The sequence below is a fragment of the Uloborus diversus genome, chromosome 9 (genome assembly GCF_026930045.1).
Source record: "Uloborus diversus isolate 005 chromosome 9, Udiv.v.3.1, whole genome shotgun sequence".
Taxonomy (NCBI): Eukaryota; Metazoa; Arthropoda; class Arachnida; order Araneae; family Uloboridae; genus Uloborus; species Uloborus diversus.
In genome coordinates this window covers 119,888,472-119,908,213 of record NC_072739.1, presented here as the reverse complement: position 1 = coordinate 119,908,213, position 19,742 = coordinate 119,888,472, and the positions used below count along the sequence as shown (strand labels likewise).

General features: G+C 34.3%; 1 protein-coding gene across 1 annotated transcript in view; it reads left to right on the top strand.

Annotated features, from left to right (window-relative positions):
- The first annotated feature begins 11,106 nt into the window (after positions 1 to 11,106).
- LOC129229299 (oviduct-specific glycoprotein-like) overlaps positions 11,107 to 19,742 on the top strand; it is a 144,020-nt gene continuing 135,384 nt past the window's right edge. Inside the window, exon 1 of the mRNA XM_054863576.1 lies at positions 11,107 to 11,214. Within this exon, the coding sequence (XP_054719551.1) occupies positions 11,185 to 11,214 (30 nt within the window). The 5' untranslated portion in view covers positions 11,107 to 11,184. The remainder of the gene's footprint in view (positions 11,215 to 19,742) is intronic.

The following is a 19,742-nucleotide window of genomic DNA, read 5'->3' as shown; positions in this document are numbered from 1 at the left end:
GGGGAGGATTGAAAATGGAGCCCCACAAAACGCTGTTTTAGGCTATGTTTGGCCACGTTAAAGGAGAATGGGATGGCTAGTGACTCTTCTCTGGAAATTTTTCAAAATTCAAGTCCTGAAAATACATTTTAAGCTTTGTGACAGTATACGAAAGATCTTAAAGGTCGGGGAAATTTTCCTAATTTTCAGTTTAGAAACTCTTATTCAGCGGGTCAATTTGGTTTCTCAGGGGGAGTTATAATTCCTTTTTGGATCCGTGCTTTAGCAAATCACTTAATATTGACAAACTCAGAAGTTCCCACCTAGGAACTTCTGAGAGAGCAAGACTCACCCCCTCTTCCTTCCCTAGATCCTGTACTGCTATATTGCCAAATTTGGATGATTCTATTTTTCACTGATTGAGGACGATAAGATAAAGAGACCCTTTACATTCGTTTCACCATACTTGTGATTCATGAGAAGAAAAAGTTGAGCATCAAAAATCATTACTTTTGATGTAAATGTGAAAGCCTTTGCCTAGAGAAAATTTTACTGATTAAAAACCTTTCCTTAAAATGAATGACTAAATGAGTTTCTCACTGAAACTCATTTAACTCATCTGTTTAAAGGATTTTGCTGATATAAAGCAGTAACACAAGCAATTATTATTCGAATTGCGAATAAGTGTTTTTTTTTTAATGAACATAAAATTCATTCTGTCTTAGTAAAAATTTTGTAATCAATGACCAATTGTTGAAACAGATAATGCTATCTTCAAAATAAGCAAGAAATCCCCCACCATTTGAGACCTCTCTCCTTTTACTCTTATTGTCACTTTCCTTAAAAAAAAAAAAGTGATTTTTTTAAAATTTAAATAAGGTGGTTTCTCCAAGGAACTTTCTTAAAATAAAGTGATAGCTTCATCATATAACGAAACGTTATGAAGTGTATTGTTTCTTTCGCAATAGTGAACCTTAACAGTAAAAGTAAAAAATATGGTCCCTTGACTTTTCACTGCCACCTCCCGCAGTCTGTAGCTTCAGACGAAGGAAGAGAAAAAACAAATAATAGTGTTGAGATGTCCACAAGAAAAACACATGCTTTGTATAAGAGTAATTTAATTATCATAGTTGTACCAAAACCTTACAATTCGAAGACCTTTTTTATTCTTTTTTCTTTTTTTTTGCCTCCAGTTATAGATCAAAGGCATGATTTCCTTATTGTGGAAAAAAGCGTTAAATTTTTTTCGCATCAAAAGTGTGAAATTGTCGCCCCCCAAAAAGTGCCGCCCGGGGCGAACCGCCCCCTCCGCCCCTCCCTAGCTACGCCACTGATGTTCAATGTGTATATACCTTCTAAAGAAATTTGACGACTCTGGCTCTTAAAGACACTAATAATTTTCAAAAACGTTTGATGAGCTGTGGAAAGCATTTTTTGTGTGTACATTTGTAGTAAAATAAAACACATAAAAAACGATGCAAAACACCTAGTAAGTATGTGGAATACAATTTAATATATATATATATATATATATATATATATATATATATATATTAGGGTGGAACGAAAAAAACAAAGTTTTTACTTTCGAATCGTAATAGTGCGGAAAAGTTGCGATTGGTGAAGACTTACAAAACAAAACAAAAAATTTTTAAAATCGGATAATATCTTCCGATCCCGCAACGAGCCTGAATATTTGAAAAAAATGGAAAATTTCGTTTTTTCTTAGTGATTTTTCAAAAATTTTGTTTTAATGTTTCTTTTAAAGGCTCTAAGACGGAAAAGTTACGATCGGTAAAGCCTTCAGAAAAAAAAAAAAAAATGAAATCGAATAATACCTTCTAATCCGGAAACGAGCCTAAAAAATCGAAAAAGTTGAGAATTTCAGGTTTTTTTCCGAATTTTTAACATTTTTGGTTCAATGTACTTTTTTAGGCTACAGAACGGAGAAGTTACGTTTAGTGAAGACTTCAAAACAAAAAAAAAATGTATATATATATATTTCTTTTTGAAATAAAACAATATTTTCCGATCGCGCAACGAACCTACATGTTTGAAAAAATGTAAACTTTAAGCCCTCTTTCAGCTTTTTTTTATTTTAGTTTAACGATCCTCATAAGTTCGGTATGGAATACTAATGGAAGAACGTTTGTTTATGAAACAAATGTGATATTTCAGTATTAGCCTGCCTGTGAAATTGTCCACATGGCCCTTTAATCCCGCGAGACTTACATTTGTTTGTGCCGCTCAGTACAGTGTATGCATCTAATACGCCCCCTTAGCGCCTCACGATCTTGAATTTATGAGCTTTTTTAGTTGGCTTGTGTCTATAGGTATCTTACTTAAATGAATAAAGCAGTCGTGCTGGCATCAGTGTTTCTCAATGTTTCTAATGTGCGTGTGAAGTCGATTTGCCCTGCTAAACGTGCTTCAAACATGAATCCATCTTTGCAGAAAAGAATTACGAGAAAGTCCTTTGAGTGCCCTATATTTGGCCACCCGAGACATTTGCCAACAAATAAGCTCCCTACTTATGAAAATGTACTTCAAAGTTGCTTTCAAGAGAGATTTGAGTTAGCTAGAAAAGTCAATAACACGAAAGTGAGTTTTTCCATTGTTAAGGACATAGTGGCGCAAAAAGTTAAATGTATCTTTGATAAGGCCTCGATTCCTACAGTTTCCGTGAAAAGAATTGCTCAGCTCATTGATATCTTCTACAAAAAATATTTCAATTTCATGAGATCTTACAACCGAGACAAGGATAAACCAAAGTTTAAAGAAAGGATTGATGAATTTAAAAGTGAAGCAAGGAAACTCTTTGACGTCTCTGCGTGTAAGTGCGTAATGAATGTTATTTGCACTTGTAAAAAGACCTCAAACATTTGTGAATGTCCAATTTACATGAAATGTACGTGTGAAAAATCTAAAAAGATACCGATCCTCTGAACAAAGATTTCCCAATCTTCAGAGGAAACATGGCATAGGAAAAATTGGAACTTTGGACCAAAAGGAAACAAAAAGGTTGAAAAAAAGATTTCAAAGAAAAGTCTATGCCTTAAAACGAAAAGTTACTGAGTGCGTTTCAGTCATGAAAGATGAATCTGATCTTTCAAATGAAGAACAACCAAATTGTTCAGTCAAGAGAGAAACTTATTATGATTACAAGTCAACCGACCCGGAGAAGAAAACCCGGTGGCAGATGAGGATTAAGCTGAAAACTACGGTACTAAGTAGCGATCGTTACGGCGTATCTGATCGTGCAACTGCTGCCATAGCATCCAGTGTGCTTCAAGACGTTGGCATAGTGGACTGAAACAGATACTTCTAAAGTTGTTGATAGACAAAAAAATAGGAGAGAAAAGAGCCAAAATAGAAAAGATCTGCAAAGTGGCATTAAAACAAGACTCCGTTCGGGGTATTTGTATTGACGGAAGAAAAGATGATACTATTATATATAGGTAAGATTGAATCAAAGCAATTTCGTGTGAACAGTGAAAAGAAGAGCATTATTCTATTATCAAAGAACCTAATTCCGTTTATATTGGTCACGTGTCTCGAAACTCTGGATCAGCCAAAGACATAGTGAATAGCATTGTTTCATATCCAAATGAATAAAGAATTTCACTAGATGATTTAGCCATCGTAGGTTGCGATGGTTACTAAAATCAATGCTGGGTGGAAAAGTGGCGCGATTCGTCAATTTGAAATTTATATTGGACGACCATTGCAATGGGTTATTTGTTTATTACATTTCATTGAGTTGCCTTTTCGCCATCTTTTTCGATATTTGGATGGTGGAACAACTGGCCCAAATTCGTTTTCTGGACCAATAGGAGAGAACAACTCAGAGGTTGCGAAAAACTGCCAGCAATAGATTTTCAAGCAATTGACTGTACAATTCCAGATGTAAACAGAAAGTGCTTGAGCAAGGATCAAAGATATCTTTTAGATATATCTCAGGCAATAAAGGGTGGCAATTGCCCAAATGATTTGTCAAATCGTGACCCCGGCCCACTCTCACATTCCAGATTTCTCACTTGTGCAAATAGAGTCTTTAGACTGTACGTAAGTGTATCGATCCCATCAGGTGACTTAAAAGACATAGTGACTTTTATTTTGAGATGTTACATGCCGGTCTGGTTTGAAATAAAGAACCGCAAAAATTTCACAGACGGTTGCCATTCATGTTTACACAACAATTCAAACCTGTCGATACTTACCTGACAATCTAAAACAAGTTGTTTACCCTGTCATTGAAAGAAACGCATTCTTTGCGCATCCCGAAAACTTACTAATGGCAATGGTGTTTTGATGAAAGGAGGCACATAAGAAAACAAGCGTTTAAAAACGTCTTAAAAGCCTGGGAGTATGTTTCTAAAGGCAAAAGCATTAGAAACTTTGTCATTTCATCTCTAAATTTCGATAGCAGAAGATTACACAGAGATTATTAATTGGAAACACGACAAAGCTATCTTCTCCACCTTTTCTTCGAAAAGTTCCTAAAAAGACATTGAAAATCTTATTGCAACAGGCACTATACCCGACTGGGATATAAAACTATTCCCCTGCCATACGCAAACTGTCGAAAGATGTTAAAGCTAGTGACGGAGGGCTTCACTCGAAGTGTGGGGATTTAAATCAAGAGATGGCTACATAAGAGCAACATTGAAATCTAGGTCAATTATGCCCGAAATTTTCCAAAAAATCTGATTATAAATTAGCTTTAACAAGTAACACTAAAAACAATAAGACTTGTATACTGGATTGTAAATTTGGTTAAATATTTTATAGCTTTCTATTATTTGAAAATATTTCATTGTTGTAAAGAATGGTAGTTTTGCATGTTTAGAAGATACCTTAAAAGTCAAGAAATAAATTAATGTTTATGTGTAATATAGGGTTTTTTAAAAGGCTTGGGGAAAAAACAAGAAGAACAATTTAATTTTTAATCACTATAAGAAAAGATGAAATTCTCCCTTTTTTTTACTTTTCATGCTTGTTCCTGGATCAGAAGGTATTATTTGATTTCAACATGTTTTTTTAAATTTCTGAAGGCTTCAGCAATCGCTACTTTTCCGTCTTAGAGTATTAAAAAGAAACGTAGGAGCAAAGTTTTTAAAAAATCGCTAAAAACACATGAAAATTTCCATTTTTTCAAATTTTTAGGCTCGTTGCGGGATCGGAAGATATTATCCGATTTTAAAAATTTTTGTTTTGTTTTGTAAGTCTTCACCAATCGCAACTTTTCTGCCCTATTACAATTCGAAAATAAAAACTTTGTTTTTTTCGTTCCACCCTAATATATATATATATATATATATATATATATATATATATAAACATTGTTCTACTGGAAAGGAATTAATGTCGACTTTTCACATTCGACAGCATTGTAACATTTTGTTTTAGAAATATCATTTTCAATACCCTTTTCGTTTCTAAACACAAATTGAAAAGTGCAGATGTTGCTAATTTAACAGCTAATAGCAAGCATCTGCATGGATTCACATTCAAAAGCACTTATTAGGGGCCCTTAGCAAGATTTGCAGATTTTTTACAGAGCGAAATGTCCAACAGTACCTCGTTTTCGAAGAAATTCATTTTTTCTCGAATTTTAAAAAATCGGAGAATGAACTCATCAAAAAAGTTTAAAAACTAAAAGACACAGACATAGGCTTGAAAAATACCCAGAAAAAAAAATTGATCCGACAACTTCAAAGGAATTTGTAAAAAAAACCATTCAACTTTCCCCGTAGGTTAACATTGGATCTAAAGCTTTCAGACTCTCAGTGAAGAGCACCCTTAAGACTCATTTTTTTTCCGGAGACACTTCGTACTTTTCGACAGCAAGAGTTTTTTTATGCTCGAAAAAGCTATAAGTTATTTTTCTCTTTTTAAACCAGAAACTGACCTACCTACCAGTGCAAAGCATTCGCACTCGACAACAAAAATTCAAAAATTTCGGTTTCTTAAGAATATTTTTTCGAATTACAGCCAAAATGTGACTTGTTGTTTATTTTTCTCTATAGCAGTAAAAACTCTTTAAAATCATGTCCTATTTTTGAAGTTTGATAAGGTAGGAAGGAAGTTATGGCGAATCCACAAAATACACCAATAGGAAATAATAACGCCATTTACTTATGTTAAAATAAGCCTTTGCTGATTTTAATGCATCAACACAACTGTGGTTCAGAATTCTGCAATAAGTTGTGATTACAAATTTATGAAAACTTGGATCAGGATTCAACTGCGAGAAATTAGTCACTCAAAAAATACAATTTCTCCCCCATGAGAGAATCAATCATATGAGATATTAGCACGACGCCCCTGCCAACTGTTCTTTTATGCCTACAACCCAAGATGCTATACACTAAAGCAATGTGTTATAAAATTACAAAAAAAAAAAAAAAAAATCAAATCCATACCTCTATTTTGTTGAAGCATTAAAAAAAAGTTTTATAGTTGTGCAACGGTAAGATGGTGGATAAACTGTAAGCGGAAATTGAACACTTCATTTTGTAACAGGTAGGATCAGCGAGACCGCGCAAGCTGGCCCGGTCTGACTTCTTCTGAGGGTGTCGGCTAGGTACAGGAAAGAGGGCCCCTGACAAGAGGGGGGGGGGGGGCGGAGCCAAGTATCCCAAAATTTGTTTTGAAAATTACTTGCTCAGAAAATGCATTTTGCTATGTTTTGGGACTTGTGAAGTAGCTAAGTTTAAGCGACATTTTAAAATCTTTAGGCTTCGTTTGTCCTATGCTTTACCAAAGCAAAAATATTTTATATCATAATAAAACTCGTTAGGTAACTTTCAAGTCAGAAAACAAAATGCAGTCGAAAATTGGGTTGTTTCCCATCTTTCAAAAATATTTTTTTCTGAAAGAGTATGGTCGAAAACATGGTGAAAGTTACTTTTTTTTTATTTTTAACTTATTTTCTCTTTTAAAAAAATAATCTGAAACGACATTCAGTCCTTGTTTTCATTTTCGCTGCGCATGCTTGAGTGGTTTTTCTTTTCTGCCAAGTTATCGCGTTTGTTGAGTTTTCACTGAGAACAAGCGGTACGTGAATTAATTTTTGGCTAATTTGCCGAAACCTGAAACTTTTCTCTGGTAACCCTAGCTCCGCAACAGTTAAAAATCCGATTCAAAATGGTGAAACTTAAGCTGTAGCTAGGGTTACCACAATAAAGTTTTAGGACACTGCCAAACTTCGCTAAATCAATATTTTATTTAATCAACAGCTCTCGTTTCGCTAATAACGTGCTCGCTGTGAAAAAAAAAAAAAAAATCATTAAAAGACTGCCAGAAAAGACAACCGCTACGATTCAAGATGGCTTTCATAACTTGTGACGTCACACGATGAAACATTTTGGTTTGAAAATCAGCCTTAAAAAAAATAAAAATAATAATAATGAATAAATAAAATAAATGTTGGGGGAAAATTTTTTTTCTAGGTCGATGTTATTTTTTTTATTATTATTCTACCAATTTCGATGATTAAAAGTAGTACTTTTGACAGGTGTGATTGTGTTCCGGTATTTTACCGAATTTCCGGTATTTACGGACGTATTTCCGGTATTTTTATGTCCGAAAATACCGGAATTATGTTTTTTTTGTTATGCTTTTATCTCCCTACCTCCGCAATTTTTTAAAAATTATATAATACTCATCAAATATACCTGCAAGAGCCTTAAGATGGAGACCTATCCCTTAAGATGGACAAATGTCAAGATAATTTTGTATAACAGCTCAAAAGTAACTTTGTAACCCATTAAAATTTTAATCAAATGTACGCACACTATTTTGACACCGACTATTGAACTATTAAATACTATGGCATAGGTGCACTTAAGTAATAGGGGCCAAAGATTACCCTCCCCCCCCCCCGTTCTCGCTTTGAAACTTTCAGGTATTTTTTGATGAACCCACAATCACCTCTGCTTTTGACTGAGGGAAGCATCCGCATTCACCAGAGAAAAAGATAGTACAGCTACAAAGACGATGAAACGCTTGCTTTGCCTACATTGAACTGTCAATTATCGGCCTAAAATATTTTTTAAAATATAACTAGTGTATTTTCCCAGCAGAGACAACTCATATAAGCACGCCGAGTCTTCTTATAACATTCCTTGCTTTTTCCTTTTACCTAGTTAGAACACACTCACAGCACCATTTTGATCTTCACTTTCTCTTCTCCATTCTTCCTGATTTAAAAGAAACTTGCTTCGCCCCATATTGAATATTCTGCTCGATATTGTGCCCTACCCCTATACTGCGTGCCTCTCCTACCTGATTACTATTCTTAATCTCATGCATTACTACATTAATTACACTTGAAAGGGAATAAATACTGGAAAAAAACAAACACTTAACTTAATACAGAAGAAATGTTAGCTTATATAGTTATATTTTCCTACGTATAAGGACGGAGCAGCCTGCAGAATGATTAAAAAAATTCAAAAAAGAAAAAAAAAAACCGGAACTGTAATAAAAGCAAACACCTAAGTGTCCGCCATTTTTCTACGTAGGATAATAAAAAGGTCCTAGATCGTGATTTTATCGTCATCAGAGCGTCTAAACGATGATAAAGCATTATAAACAAGCAGTTTATTATCAGTAACTTTTTCTTCCTTATGTTCACTATAGTTTACTAATATAAAAAAAAGTTTGCTTATTGTTCTGGAAAGCATAATTTATGTAATTGACGAACTAAAACGAAAAGTGTCGCTGTGTACTATAATTTTTTCCCGGTGATTAATGTAGAAAAGTAGACTGTAGCCCTCAGTGAGGCCATGATTGACATTATTTCGATTCTGGTGTTCTCATCCTTCCCCCGAAAGATCAAGTGGAGATATCCAGTGCTAATCTGCACAACGCAAAATGTATACAGGAGAGACCTAAAAAGAGAAAATAACTACTTATCAGTGCCCCGAATGTGACGATTGGTATTTCTCTTTTCCATTGAAGTAAATACGGAATTTTTGATAATATTTTTGAGTTTGTCAAATGGTGATTAAATATGTTTTTATGTTGACAATCCTAATTTTTTTTTTTTTTTTTTTTTTTGTTTTAGTTTGTTAGTATTTTTTGGCTTTTTTCCATTGTTGACCCTATTGGGGATTCGTGTTCCTAATAAGGTCAATTCGCCATTTTTTTATTAAACTACTGACAAACATAGTTTAAAAAACATATGGAACTAATTTTTCTTATTTTTTATATGCCATTTGATGATTTAAGGGGGAAAAAAAGGAAAAAAAAAGCTCCATATTAGGAAGCACTGGTATAAGTGACTTTATAAGCGTGTTTTTTGTTCACGTATCAGTAAGCAAATAACTTAATTTCGCGACTTCTTTTATTTATTTTTTTAAAAACACTGAAATAGCGCAAATGCGAAGTTCTGTCTTCGTAAAATAAACAACCCTACAGGCAAAGAAGAAGCGGTTCCTCACTTGCTCTTTAACCGTTTGTGTTCGCGATATTTTCTACCTCACTTTTTCGTTGTTCGATGTTAAGATTTGAAGTTGTTTGGAGTTTTATCTGCTGCATCTCTCAGATTTTTTCTCTTTTTCTTCCTAACTCAGGTTATTAACTAACCTCTGAGACTTTCTCTTTTTAACCCAGTCGGCAGAGTTATATATATATATCATTTTTGGGGGCACTTTACAGATTATTTTCTTGATTTTTGTTTATCTTTCCGACTAAATGACTTCTGATAAATTTGAGTTTATTCACAAATTTGTCTTGATTTTTTGTGATCCCGAAAAATCTCACATTGGTGTTGCAACATGATGCTTTTCGATGGTTTCATTTATTAATATGATGGTATTCCGACAAAAGCATTGACACATTTGCAGATTCGTCTTGCAATCGGTATAGAAGGCCCATTCAGTTCAATTGGACGACTCTGCTACAGATTCGTTTTACAATCGGCCCAGACGGACCATTTAGTGTTCAGTTGAATGAGACTCAGCAGCAGGTTTGCTTTCCAGTAGATCCAACTGGACCATTCAGTACATTTGAACAACTCAGATTCAGATTCGTTTTACAATCAATCCAGATGGACCATTTAGGACTCAGTCAGTTGGATGACTCAGCTGCAGATATTCATTTTTCAATCGGTCCAGAAGGACCATTCAGTTCGATTGAATGACTCAGCTACAGATTCTTTTTACAGTCGGTCCAGATGGTCACTTCAGTTCAGTACGTGTTCAGTTGGACGGCTCAGCAGCAAATTCGTCTTACACTCGGTCCAGATGAACCATTTGTTGCTTAGTTGGACGACTCAGCTGCAGATTCGTTTTGCAGTCGGTTCAGAAGGACCATTTAGAGCTCAGTCGGACGACTCAACTTCAAACTCGTCTTCGGTCCAGTAGTACTTTTTAGTACTCAGTTGCAGATTCGTCTTCGTAAAAAAGCAATTATAAGCATATGAAATGCTGAAATATTCTTGAATCAAAATTAAAGTTAATTCTGTGTGCACAATATGTGTGTGTGTGTGTGTTGTGTTTTAATTTTTCTAAGTTCTTTCATGTTGTTCCGTTACAACCAATATGCTTCCCTCTTTTTTTTGTTTTGATAACTTTTTTGCTTTTCGGAAGACAACACTAAGGAGTTAGTAGTTGCTTTTTCTTCCATCAAAGAATCTGTATCTATGTTTACAATACACATTTAACACATTAAACACTTTCGAATATTTTACCCCATCGATCCGAAACAGAGAAATCTAATTTTCCTTACGAATGCGAAGAAGAAACGAAAGTGCGTTCACATAAACTTGATTTCAAAATAAGTTTCATTCTCGATCAATGAAATATCAATCACTCAGCTATCATTCAACATTCTCGAACGACTTTGACAGCATAATAATAATAAAAAGAAAATCACAACACCCTCCGGACGTTCGGAAACTCTCAAAAATCGGTGTCACACTTTCTGCCTGACGAAGTTGTGACACCAAAGCGCATGCGTCCCGCCGAAAGGGAGTTTACCAGTTCCCCTTATGTAGGCCAACGTGTTTCGGATTCGGTTTTTCTCTTTTTTTTCTCCAACAAAAGAAAGAAAACGACGAAGAAAATGGAGAGCTAATTCTTGACGCAGTGAGCGCTCCACTCAGTGTTGCAAGCGACGTCGAAGCAAACGCATGCCGGACTTGTGTGTGCTCCATTTGTGCTCTGCCATCTGTGTGTTCGGATAAACGAGGATAGCATGAGGTCGCTACGGAACGCCGCTCAACAGGTAAGACTCGCGGCTGTACCGTTATAGTACAACGCTGAGCCTATCAATCTCTTTCTGTAATCTTCGTGTAAATGATTTTTTCTTTTTTTTTTTTTTTTTTTTTGCCTGTAAGAAATTTTTTATACATCCAAACTTGTTTTTATGCGGTGGATAGGGACCGCATAAAAAATCGCATTAAAAAAATGTTCGAAACTTTACGAGTAGCTATAAAAAGTTGTTTTCACAACACTGTTTAAATTTTTTTTTTTTTAATGCGGTGGATAGGAACCGCATAAAAAAAGTCCCACGCAGAAAATAACCCTTTTTTTTTGGTTATTTTCTGCGTGGAGATCAAAATAAACCAAGTGATAATAATTTTGCCGACTCCCGAAAAATTTCCCGAATAAGGAAATTTTTGGGAGGTCACAGAGACCTCCCGTCGGGATGCCACTGTTGTCAATTGAAGATACTACCTCGCACTCGTTTTATAAATAATTATCATAGAGTGTACACACACACACACAAAAAAAAAGGGCACGAAAAAATCACACACACACACACACACACACACAAAAAAACAGGCTTGGGTGTAATACACAGAAATGGCTTTCAAAAGGTGGGACTCCAGAATGCCCCGTAGAAAACATCTAATTAAATTAATTAATTAAATGCAAAAATAATATTAATTAATTAATTAAACTAAACTTAGTGATGCAACAGCCTTTGGGGGCCAGGGCCTTCTGTACCCACCTCAGTTTTGTGACCGGGGGTTCTGGGGTGCAAGGTAAAAGTTCCTGTTAGGTGGTCACACGAACGCGGAACCACCAGTTTTAGTTCCTAAGCACGCTTGGAACCCATTTTATGGACCCACAAAAAATTAATTCTTTTTTGTGCGTTTAATTCGTAATATTCTTGTGAAAATTAACAGCGAGTTTCATAGTTCTCAAAAGTGATGTTTAATTACGGTTTAACAATAGTATATGGTTAATAACTTTTCATGATTTTTTGTTAAGTTATTATTTTTATTTTTTCAAATTTCTGTACACAATTTCATTATCTTTCTTCTTTTATTTCATTTATAAAATGTGTCGAAGCTTCTATACATTTTTTTCCTTCACCTTGACTCTCCTCCCCCATGCTGATGTTCAGACACTCATACCCGCACGTACGCACACACACACACACACAATTATATGCATATATTTAAAAAAAATGCATCCATTAATGAATAAGTTAATTGTTTAATTAATTTATTTCAGCGTGTAATATGTTAATAATGTTTCTTTTTAAAAAATTCTACACGCACTTTCACATTTCGTCCTTCATTTGTTTTCATATAAAATGAGTCGAAATTTTTCTGCACTTTGCTCTCTTCGCCATATGCCCCCCCCCCCCCCCCCCCCCAGTGTCGACGGACCCGATGGCGTTTATGGACTGATTATGTTTTATACTCACGACAGATGATCAAAAGCAATTACTAGCTCAGTTCTAAATTAAAAATTACGAATGAAAAATCGTTTTTTTTTTTGGTTTTTTCCAGTTTTCATAAGATTTTTTTTTCTTGTTTTGTTGTTCATTTTTCTGTGAGCGATATTCAGATAGTTGAGCCTTATCTAACACGTATTCACACAGCAACTAATTTAGTTCATGAAAAGTTTAGTGATTAAAAAGAGTGTTAGTAAAAATTTAATTTCTGAGCAAAGCGAGTGAATATATTCGGAAGCACATTTTTAACGAGATTATTAAAATAGCTTCAAAACATTGGCGTTTGAGAGAGAATGAGAGAAAGTTGTAACGAAGTTCAGCTCTTAAGAAAATACATCTTAGGCATGCCAAAGAGGCAAAGAGAAAAGCCATTACACCTTCTGATATTTCCGCGTAATCTTAGCATAACTTAAAAAACGTTTTTTCTTCTCATAAACGTTGAATTTGTCAAGAAACAATGTGTAAAAAAAAAAAATCTTCATGAAAATACTAAGATAGAGTTTAAGACAAATTTTAATTTTTTTTTGTGAAGGAACTAAGCTTTTGCGCATAATATTCCTAAAGTCATAACATGTTATAAAAGCGAGAATATTAGATTATAAAATGTAATCAGAATACTTTTTATGGTGCTCGTGAATCGTGTTTGTTGATATCAGAAACATATTTCGAAAATATGAACCGTAGGTTCGCTTTTCTTCATAATAAAGTAGATGAAATATTGTAAAGAGGAACTTAAAAATCCGATTATAAAAGTAAGTAATAAAAGAGATTTATTTAAAATTTTCAGAAATGTATTGGAGAATTTGCAATTTTATCCAAAATTTATGCAATATGACGAGAGGTTCCCATCACCCTTCCCCCCCAAGAGCAAGCGCGCAAACCCTATATACCATGACGACCTCTAAGAGAAAGAGCCACCCTTCCCAGAAAAAAAAAGAGAAAAGTACCCCTCAATATACCCCCCTAAAATTTTCAATGGCGTCATGACCCCTCCCCCCAGGTGGACACCCCTGACGGTGTCCATGTGCGTGTACATGACCTGCTCTCCAAGTATAAAAATCAGCAAGATTCCTGCAGTGAAACTTCCCAGCAGTGACTACCTGTCGTGCCGGGAAAAATCAGTCGCTCATAGAAGTATCAACATTGGGTTGTTTAAACAACTTAACTGAAACTACGATATCATTATTATAAAGTACTTGAAACAAATATTCATGCTTTTCGCAATTGAGTTTTGCTTTTCAGAACGGTTACATATTTAAGAAAACTCTTTTAACGTGAAAAGGTTTCCAACAAGAAAAGAATAAAAATAAAACTTAGTGCGACCGTTTTACTTAAATTTTCTGCTTTTTACTTCCTTTTACAAAAAAGGAAGTATTGTATTCGCGAAAAAATTTTCACTCAAAAATCGACCTTAATTTTCATTTTGCTCACCCCCAAATGAATGTAGAGTTTTTTTTCGACCCGACCACACGTACATATGTACCTAAGAAAGTATAGACGCCCGAAATATCCATTTTGACGTTTCCCCGAGTTAATAACAACGAGTTTTCTCGTGACGTCTGTATGTACGTATGTATGTGCGTATGTGTGTATGTATGTGTCATAACTCAAGAACGGCATGTCTTAGAAAGTTGAAATTTGGTATGTAGACTCCTAGTGGGGTCTAGTTGTGCACCTTTCTTTTTGCTTGCATTCGGGTGTTTCTAATGGGATCTTTTGCACCTTTTGGGGGGGGGGGATTCATTGTTAATTTCGATGCAAACTCAAGTGATGTTATAATTTGGAGGACACGGCGATTTATCGCCAAGCTTTTGGTCGCCAAGTTTTGTCGCCAACTTGGCGACAAATTCGGCGATTTTTTAAAAAATCTGGTTTTAATGTAGCCATTGTTGGTGATATTTAGTGTTAACTCTTGAATCACATTAAAATTGCAATAATGGGGAAATAACATTAAATTGGTGTAAAAGGAAGTCATGCGATGCACACATCAGCTCGTTATCTGTTAATTTCCCCAAAGGTTTATTTACTTGCAAATTATAATTACAATGTTTTTGCATGTGAACTTTACAATTTTCAAATTAAAACATTATTTAAGACCGTTTCTACAAGGGAGGGGAGGGGGGTAGAACGAGGGAGGCGGTTAGCACCTGGTAATACCCAAAATAGCTTAAAGAGTTTTAAAAAACATAAATACTTGAAATCTGAATTTGTTTTCAATATATCTTAATTTATATTTAATATATCAAATTTCAACATATTTGGAGCACAATATAAAGAGGAAGTGGCGGTTATGTGTGCGTCTGCGATAAATCTTACATAAAATGCGTTCATAACTCATGCTTGACTTGAAATAAAAATGAGTTATTTTTGAAAATGCATAAACTTGAAGTTTACACAAAACATTTAATGTTTCTTTTCGGGTTGGACGGGGGGAGGCGACACTGCAAATTTTCGCCCCGAGTCACATTTGTGCTAGGACAGCCACTGCATTAGGTGAATCATAATTAAAATCTTTCATTTAACTTGTATAACTATTTTTTAAAACTTGGTAAATTTCTTTGTAAATTTAGGGGGGGGGGGAACGAAAAAAAAGAAAAAACAAGCGAAATAATTTCTTTATCTTTTATCGATCCGCGTGTTAAAACAGCATTGAGAAGCATTGAAAAGAGTATCGAGATAATTTTCACCAGAATGCGTATAGAATACCTTTCTTTCTAAATAGCTATTTTATAGAGCCATTTATAGAATTTTCATTCATAGTATCGCCAGTACAGCCATGTATAATGCAGCATTTATTGAAGTTTTGTGAAACAACTTTGACAGAAGCTCATACATTTCTGCGTGGAATCGTAAGACGCTCCATCATGAGTCTTCCCCCGCGTGCAATTGACACTTGCAAGTTATCTTTTAAAAAGTTATTTTTTCGTATTGCCTAAAAGCATCTGCATACTTATTCTAATCAACAATATTTAACACTAATTTTAGTGCACAATTAATGGATATATATTAAACCTTGAAATCTAGGTGATAAAGATCAATAGGATATTATACTAATGCATGAGAGTGCATATGCAATTGCATGTATTCTTGCTTTTGACAATAGTGCTTTTAAATGCATGAAAACAGCGAATTTTCAAAATTGATGCATATTGCTGTGTTTTTTATTTAATTTAAGATTTTTTTCTAAAAAAAAAGATATGAAACAAATGTGTCAAACATGTACCAATCAACGAAATATCTAGTGATCAGCGGAAAAGAGAGAAAGTCAAAGAAGAATTCAACATAATTTTTGAACGGCAAGGTAGTGAGTAATATTTCACAGCACGCGGAGTAACGTTAATCCACAAAATACAGCACAATAACGTATGTAGAAGTCGAATTTATTATTGATTTTCAGAAGTGGTATTAAATAACAAAAGCAATAAGAACATAGGCAATGTCTATTCGGAGAAATCCTTGTGGAACACACATGAATTTTTGTAATAAAATTAATTAAATGAGCATATCAATTTCTGTGTGCATAATTGTTTTAATATGTATCTATCATTTTAATAGTCCAATGTGATATCAGAAAGACCGATCATATTTTTATACAAATTTGACGTTTTCTCTTCATTAAAAAGAATAAGGGTGCAATTTTACAGACATGTTTTGATGTTTTTTAGTGCATATGATCTGTGCTCTAGTAATAAAGTAAACAAACTTTTTGAAAAACTGTTACCCTCATTTTCTCGCTGTTTTTTTAATTTTATTGTTATTATTTTTTTTACATTTTTGGTTCAATAGATTAAAATTTTAGTAATAATACATCGAAATCAAAGAAACATCGAATGCAAAACATCGATGCTAGGAAAAACATGTACCCTCATGCGGTGGTTCCCTAGGGTTGCCAACTCCTAAAAATGTTTCCCCCTAAACTCAACACATAAAACCCCTAAAAACCCCTAAATGCGAATGGATAGATTTATGTGACGTCATAAAGTCACGTGATCTTTTACTGTGACGGCACACATGGCAAGTAAAAGGTCACGTGACCATTGCTATTTTCGATGCTAAGTGAGTTAAGGCATGTTTTTTTCATTTTTATGTCATTTCTGATCAAAACAAATGGTTCAAAAAGCTTCAAAAAATGCATGTTAGTAAAAAAAATGAAATAAAACAGTCGAACATTGCATCCCCAAAGGTTAAAAAAATCATTTTTACCTAATGAAACCCTAAAATTTAAATGCCTAAATTTACCCCTAAAAATTTTATACCCCTAAAAAACCCCATTCTAAAATTTCCCCCCCTAAATCTAGGGGGAAAACCCCTAAGTTGGCAACCCAAACTTTTTCGATTCGCTGCATTCTTTGAAGAATTAGCATTTTCTCTCGGAATCCTAGCCTATCTCTGTTACATTGCATACATTGATAAAACGGACACCTTGCAGTATCCCCGGCCTCTACTTGTGACACCCTAGGGTACCACGGCATCCACTTTGGGAAACCTTTGCCCTAATGTCTAATACATCGATGGTAAAAGCGTCGATGTTTTAAAAAAAATATCGATGTTTCATCATCGATAAGCCACCTTTAAACGATGAGAAACTTACTTGTAAATTATTATATTTGACAAAAATTAAATGTCAAAGCAAAATAAAGTTTAGAAAGGAAATGGACAACAGAGGTATCGTTTGATTTACGCGCAAAGGAAAAAACAAAGCCATCTCAGGAAAGACATTTCTTCTACTAACATTTCTACAAATCGGCTGTCTGTTAGCCTAGTTTTTTTTTTTTTTCTTTTCATTCGTTTTGTTTTTCATACTCTAGTTTTGAGGTAGCATTTCCTCTTGTGCGGTACATTTTTGTATTGCTCGTAGATTTAGCAAAATAATAATTAAAAGTAAATTGCCGACATCATTTTCGTGCAAAAAAAAAATGTTTCGTGTTCCTAACTAGTGCATTTTTTCATAGCCCATTTGCAAAAACTTAAAACTACCTTAGTTTAATGTTTCACAATTTAAGTGTTTAGCACTAGAAAGGCTGAAAATTTTCGTATACCCTAGAAAGACTGAAGGGGCCAATATGGCCCCTAAGCATTTTTTGGGTTAATTCTTTTAAAAATTCTTCCTGGGTGAGTCAACATGCCCGACGCATCTTCTTTTATTACTAAATTAAAATTTAATACATAATTATTTTTAGTTCTTCTATCTTTACACACCAAGAGGTAAAATTAGTTTCTCTTTTAAAGATCAATGGCTTTAGCAGTTGGCACTGTATATAGCATTTGGAATCCCAAATGGCTAAGTAAGGAGGAAGTTACGGGTGAAACTAGAGTGAATAGCCGTTTTTCTATGATACAACAATTCGGAGAAAGGGAAAAAGAACTTTTTTTGTTGTAAAATAGCTTAGGCGCCACTGTGGCCCCTCCCGTCTTTAGATATAAGGATCAATATTTACAGTATTATGAGGCGAATGACTAAATGATTAAATAAGATTCATATAGTGTCATATAATGAAAAGTCAGAAAGTTCCATTAAGCTCCACTCTATTATTCGTCATATAATGAAAAGTCAGAAAGTTCCATTAAGCTCCACTCTATTATTCGAGTTATTAAAAAAAAAAAAACTACGCAAGGGGCCACACAGGCCCCTCCGTCTCTCTAGTGCAGAACGTCAAGTTGAATTTCGTTTGTAAAACTACTGCAAAGATAAAAGACTTAATCAAGAAAAGTCTTATTTACGAGAATAAAAATAACTACATATGTATCGAATGACGTTTAGAACGATAACAACATACCTATAAAGTAAAAAGGTGAATATTTCCCATTTTATATTTTTTTTTCGTTTAAGGGGGGGGGGGAGGGGGTTAACTACCTTTTGATTGCCTGATTTCTGAGGGGGCCCTCTGATTGCAACCCTGTAATTACATCTTCACAAAATTAAATACAATTGATGCACTGATTAAGAAAAACAAAATGATGAAAGTCTACCCAGAAACTGAACAGTTCGATGTTTCTGTGAGGGGCAAAGATTGGAATCTACCTCTCTTACATATCTTCTTTCAAGTTTCTACATTTCAATTAGCCTAGTAGGAGCAGGGGCGTGCATAGAAATTTTGGGAACGGTCACAAATGACTTTTCCCCCCCTCTTACCCCCTGTTTACCTCTATATTTCACGGCCCCCTTCAGGCTTGGTGCAACAAGTGCCCCTTCTTCCCCCCTGACGCCCCCGAGTTGTAGTTAGTATAGATAGTAGGAGAATGTAGAGCAAATAAATAAATAAAGTAAAAGTGGAAAGTTTTATATTTTATTTAATTTGGACTTAAATATTTTCTATTTGATTATTAAAAATAATTTTCAACACATGAATGTTTGCATTAATAAATATTGATGAAACAGTAAAAGAAACAGTAAATGAATAAATAAATTAGTATGTGAGAACTAAATTAGTTCTGCACTGGGCATCAGTAGATCTTGATTGATATTTAAAATGTTAATTGTAAAAACCTCATCATTTTATAATATCAGAAATTATTTTTTACAAACCACAAAACATTGCAATATGTGCATCAGATTTGGAAAATTACTTGTATGTATGAGTATATACCTTGATTTTTACAGTTATTTATTTTTTGACTGGAATCAACTATATGCTTTAGAACATAGTTAAAATATTGTTGGATAGGTGGCACTGCAAACTGAAAATATTTTGTGACTTCACTTTGACCCGCTATTTCACTTTACCTCACATTCCCCTACTAGTAGGTCTCGTAGGTGCGGCAATACAGCATAATTTAGAAGAAAAAAAATAATGAAAGCCTACCTAGGATCTCAATATTAAACGCGTTTTACTCAAAACTTTAAACTGTTCACGAAGAGCCTTTACTTCTCACTGCCTCAATTGAACATCTTGTTATTTTAATTTAATCAATCATTTGACTGTTTGTAATGTCTTAAAATGTATTCTCAAAATAAGTTGGTGTATCTTTTTTTTTTTTTTTTTTTGTCTTCCTTTTGCTAGTGAAATTTACCGTACGTAAGGTCACTGTTAAATGCTGTTTTAAAGAAAAGATACTGCATGGGG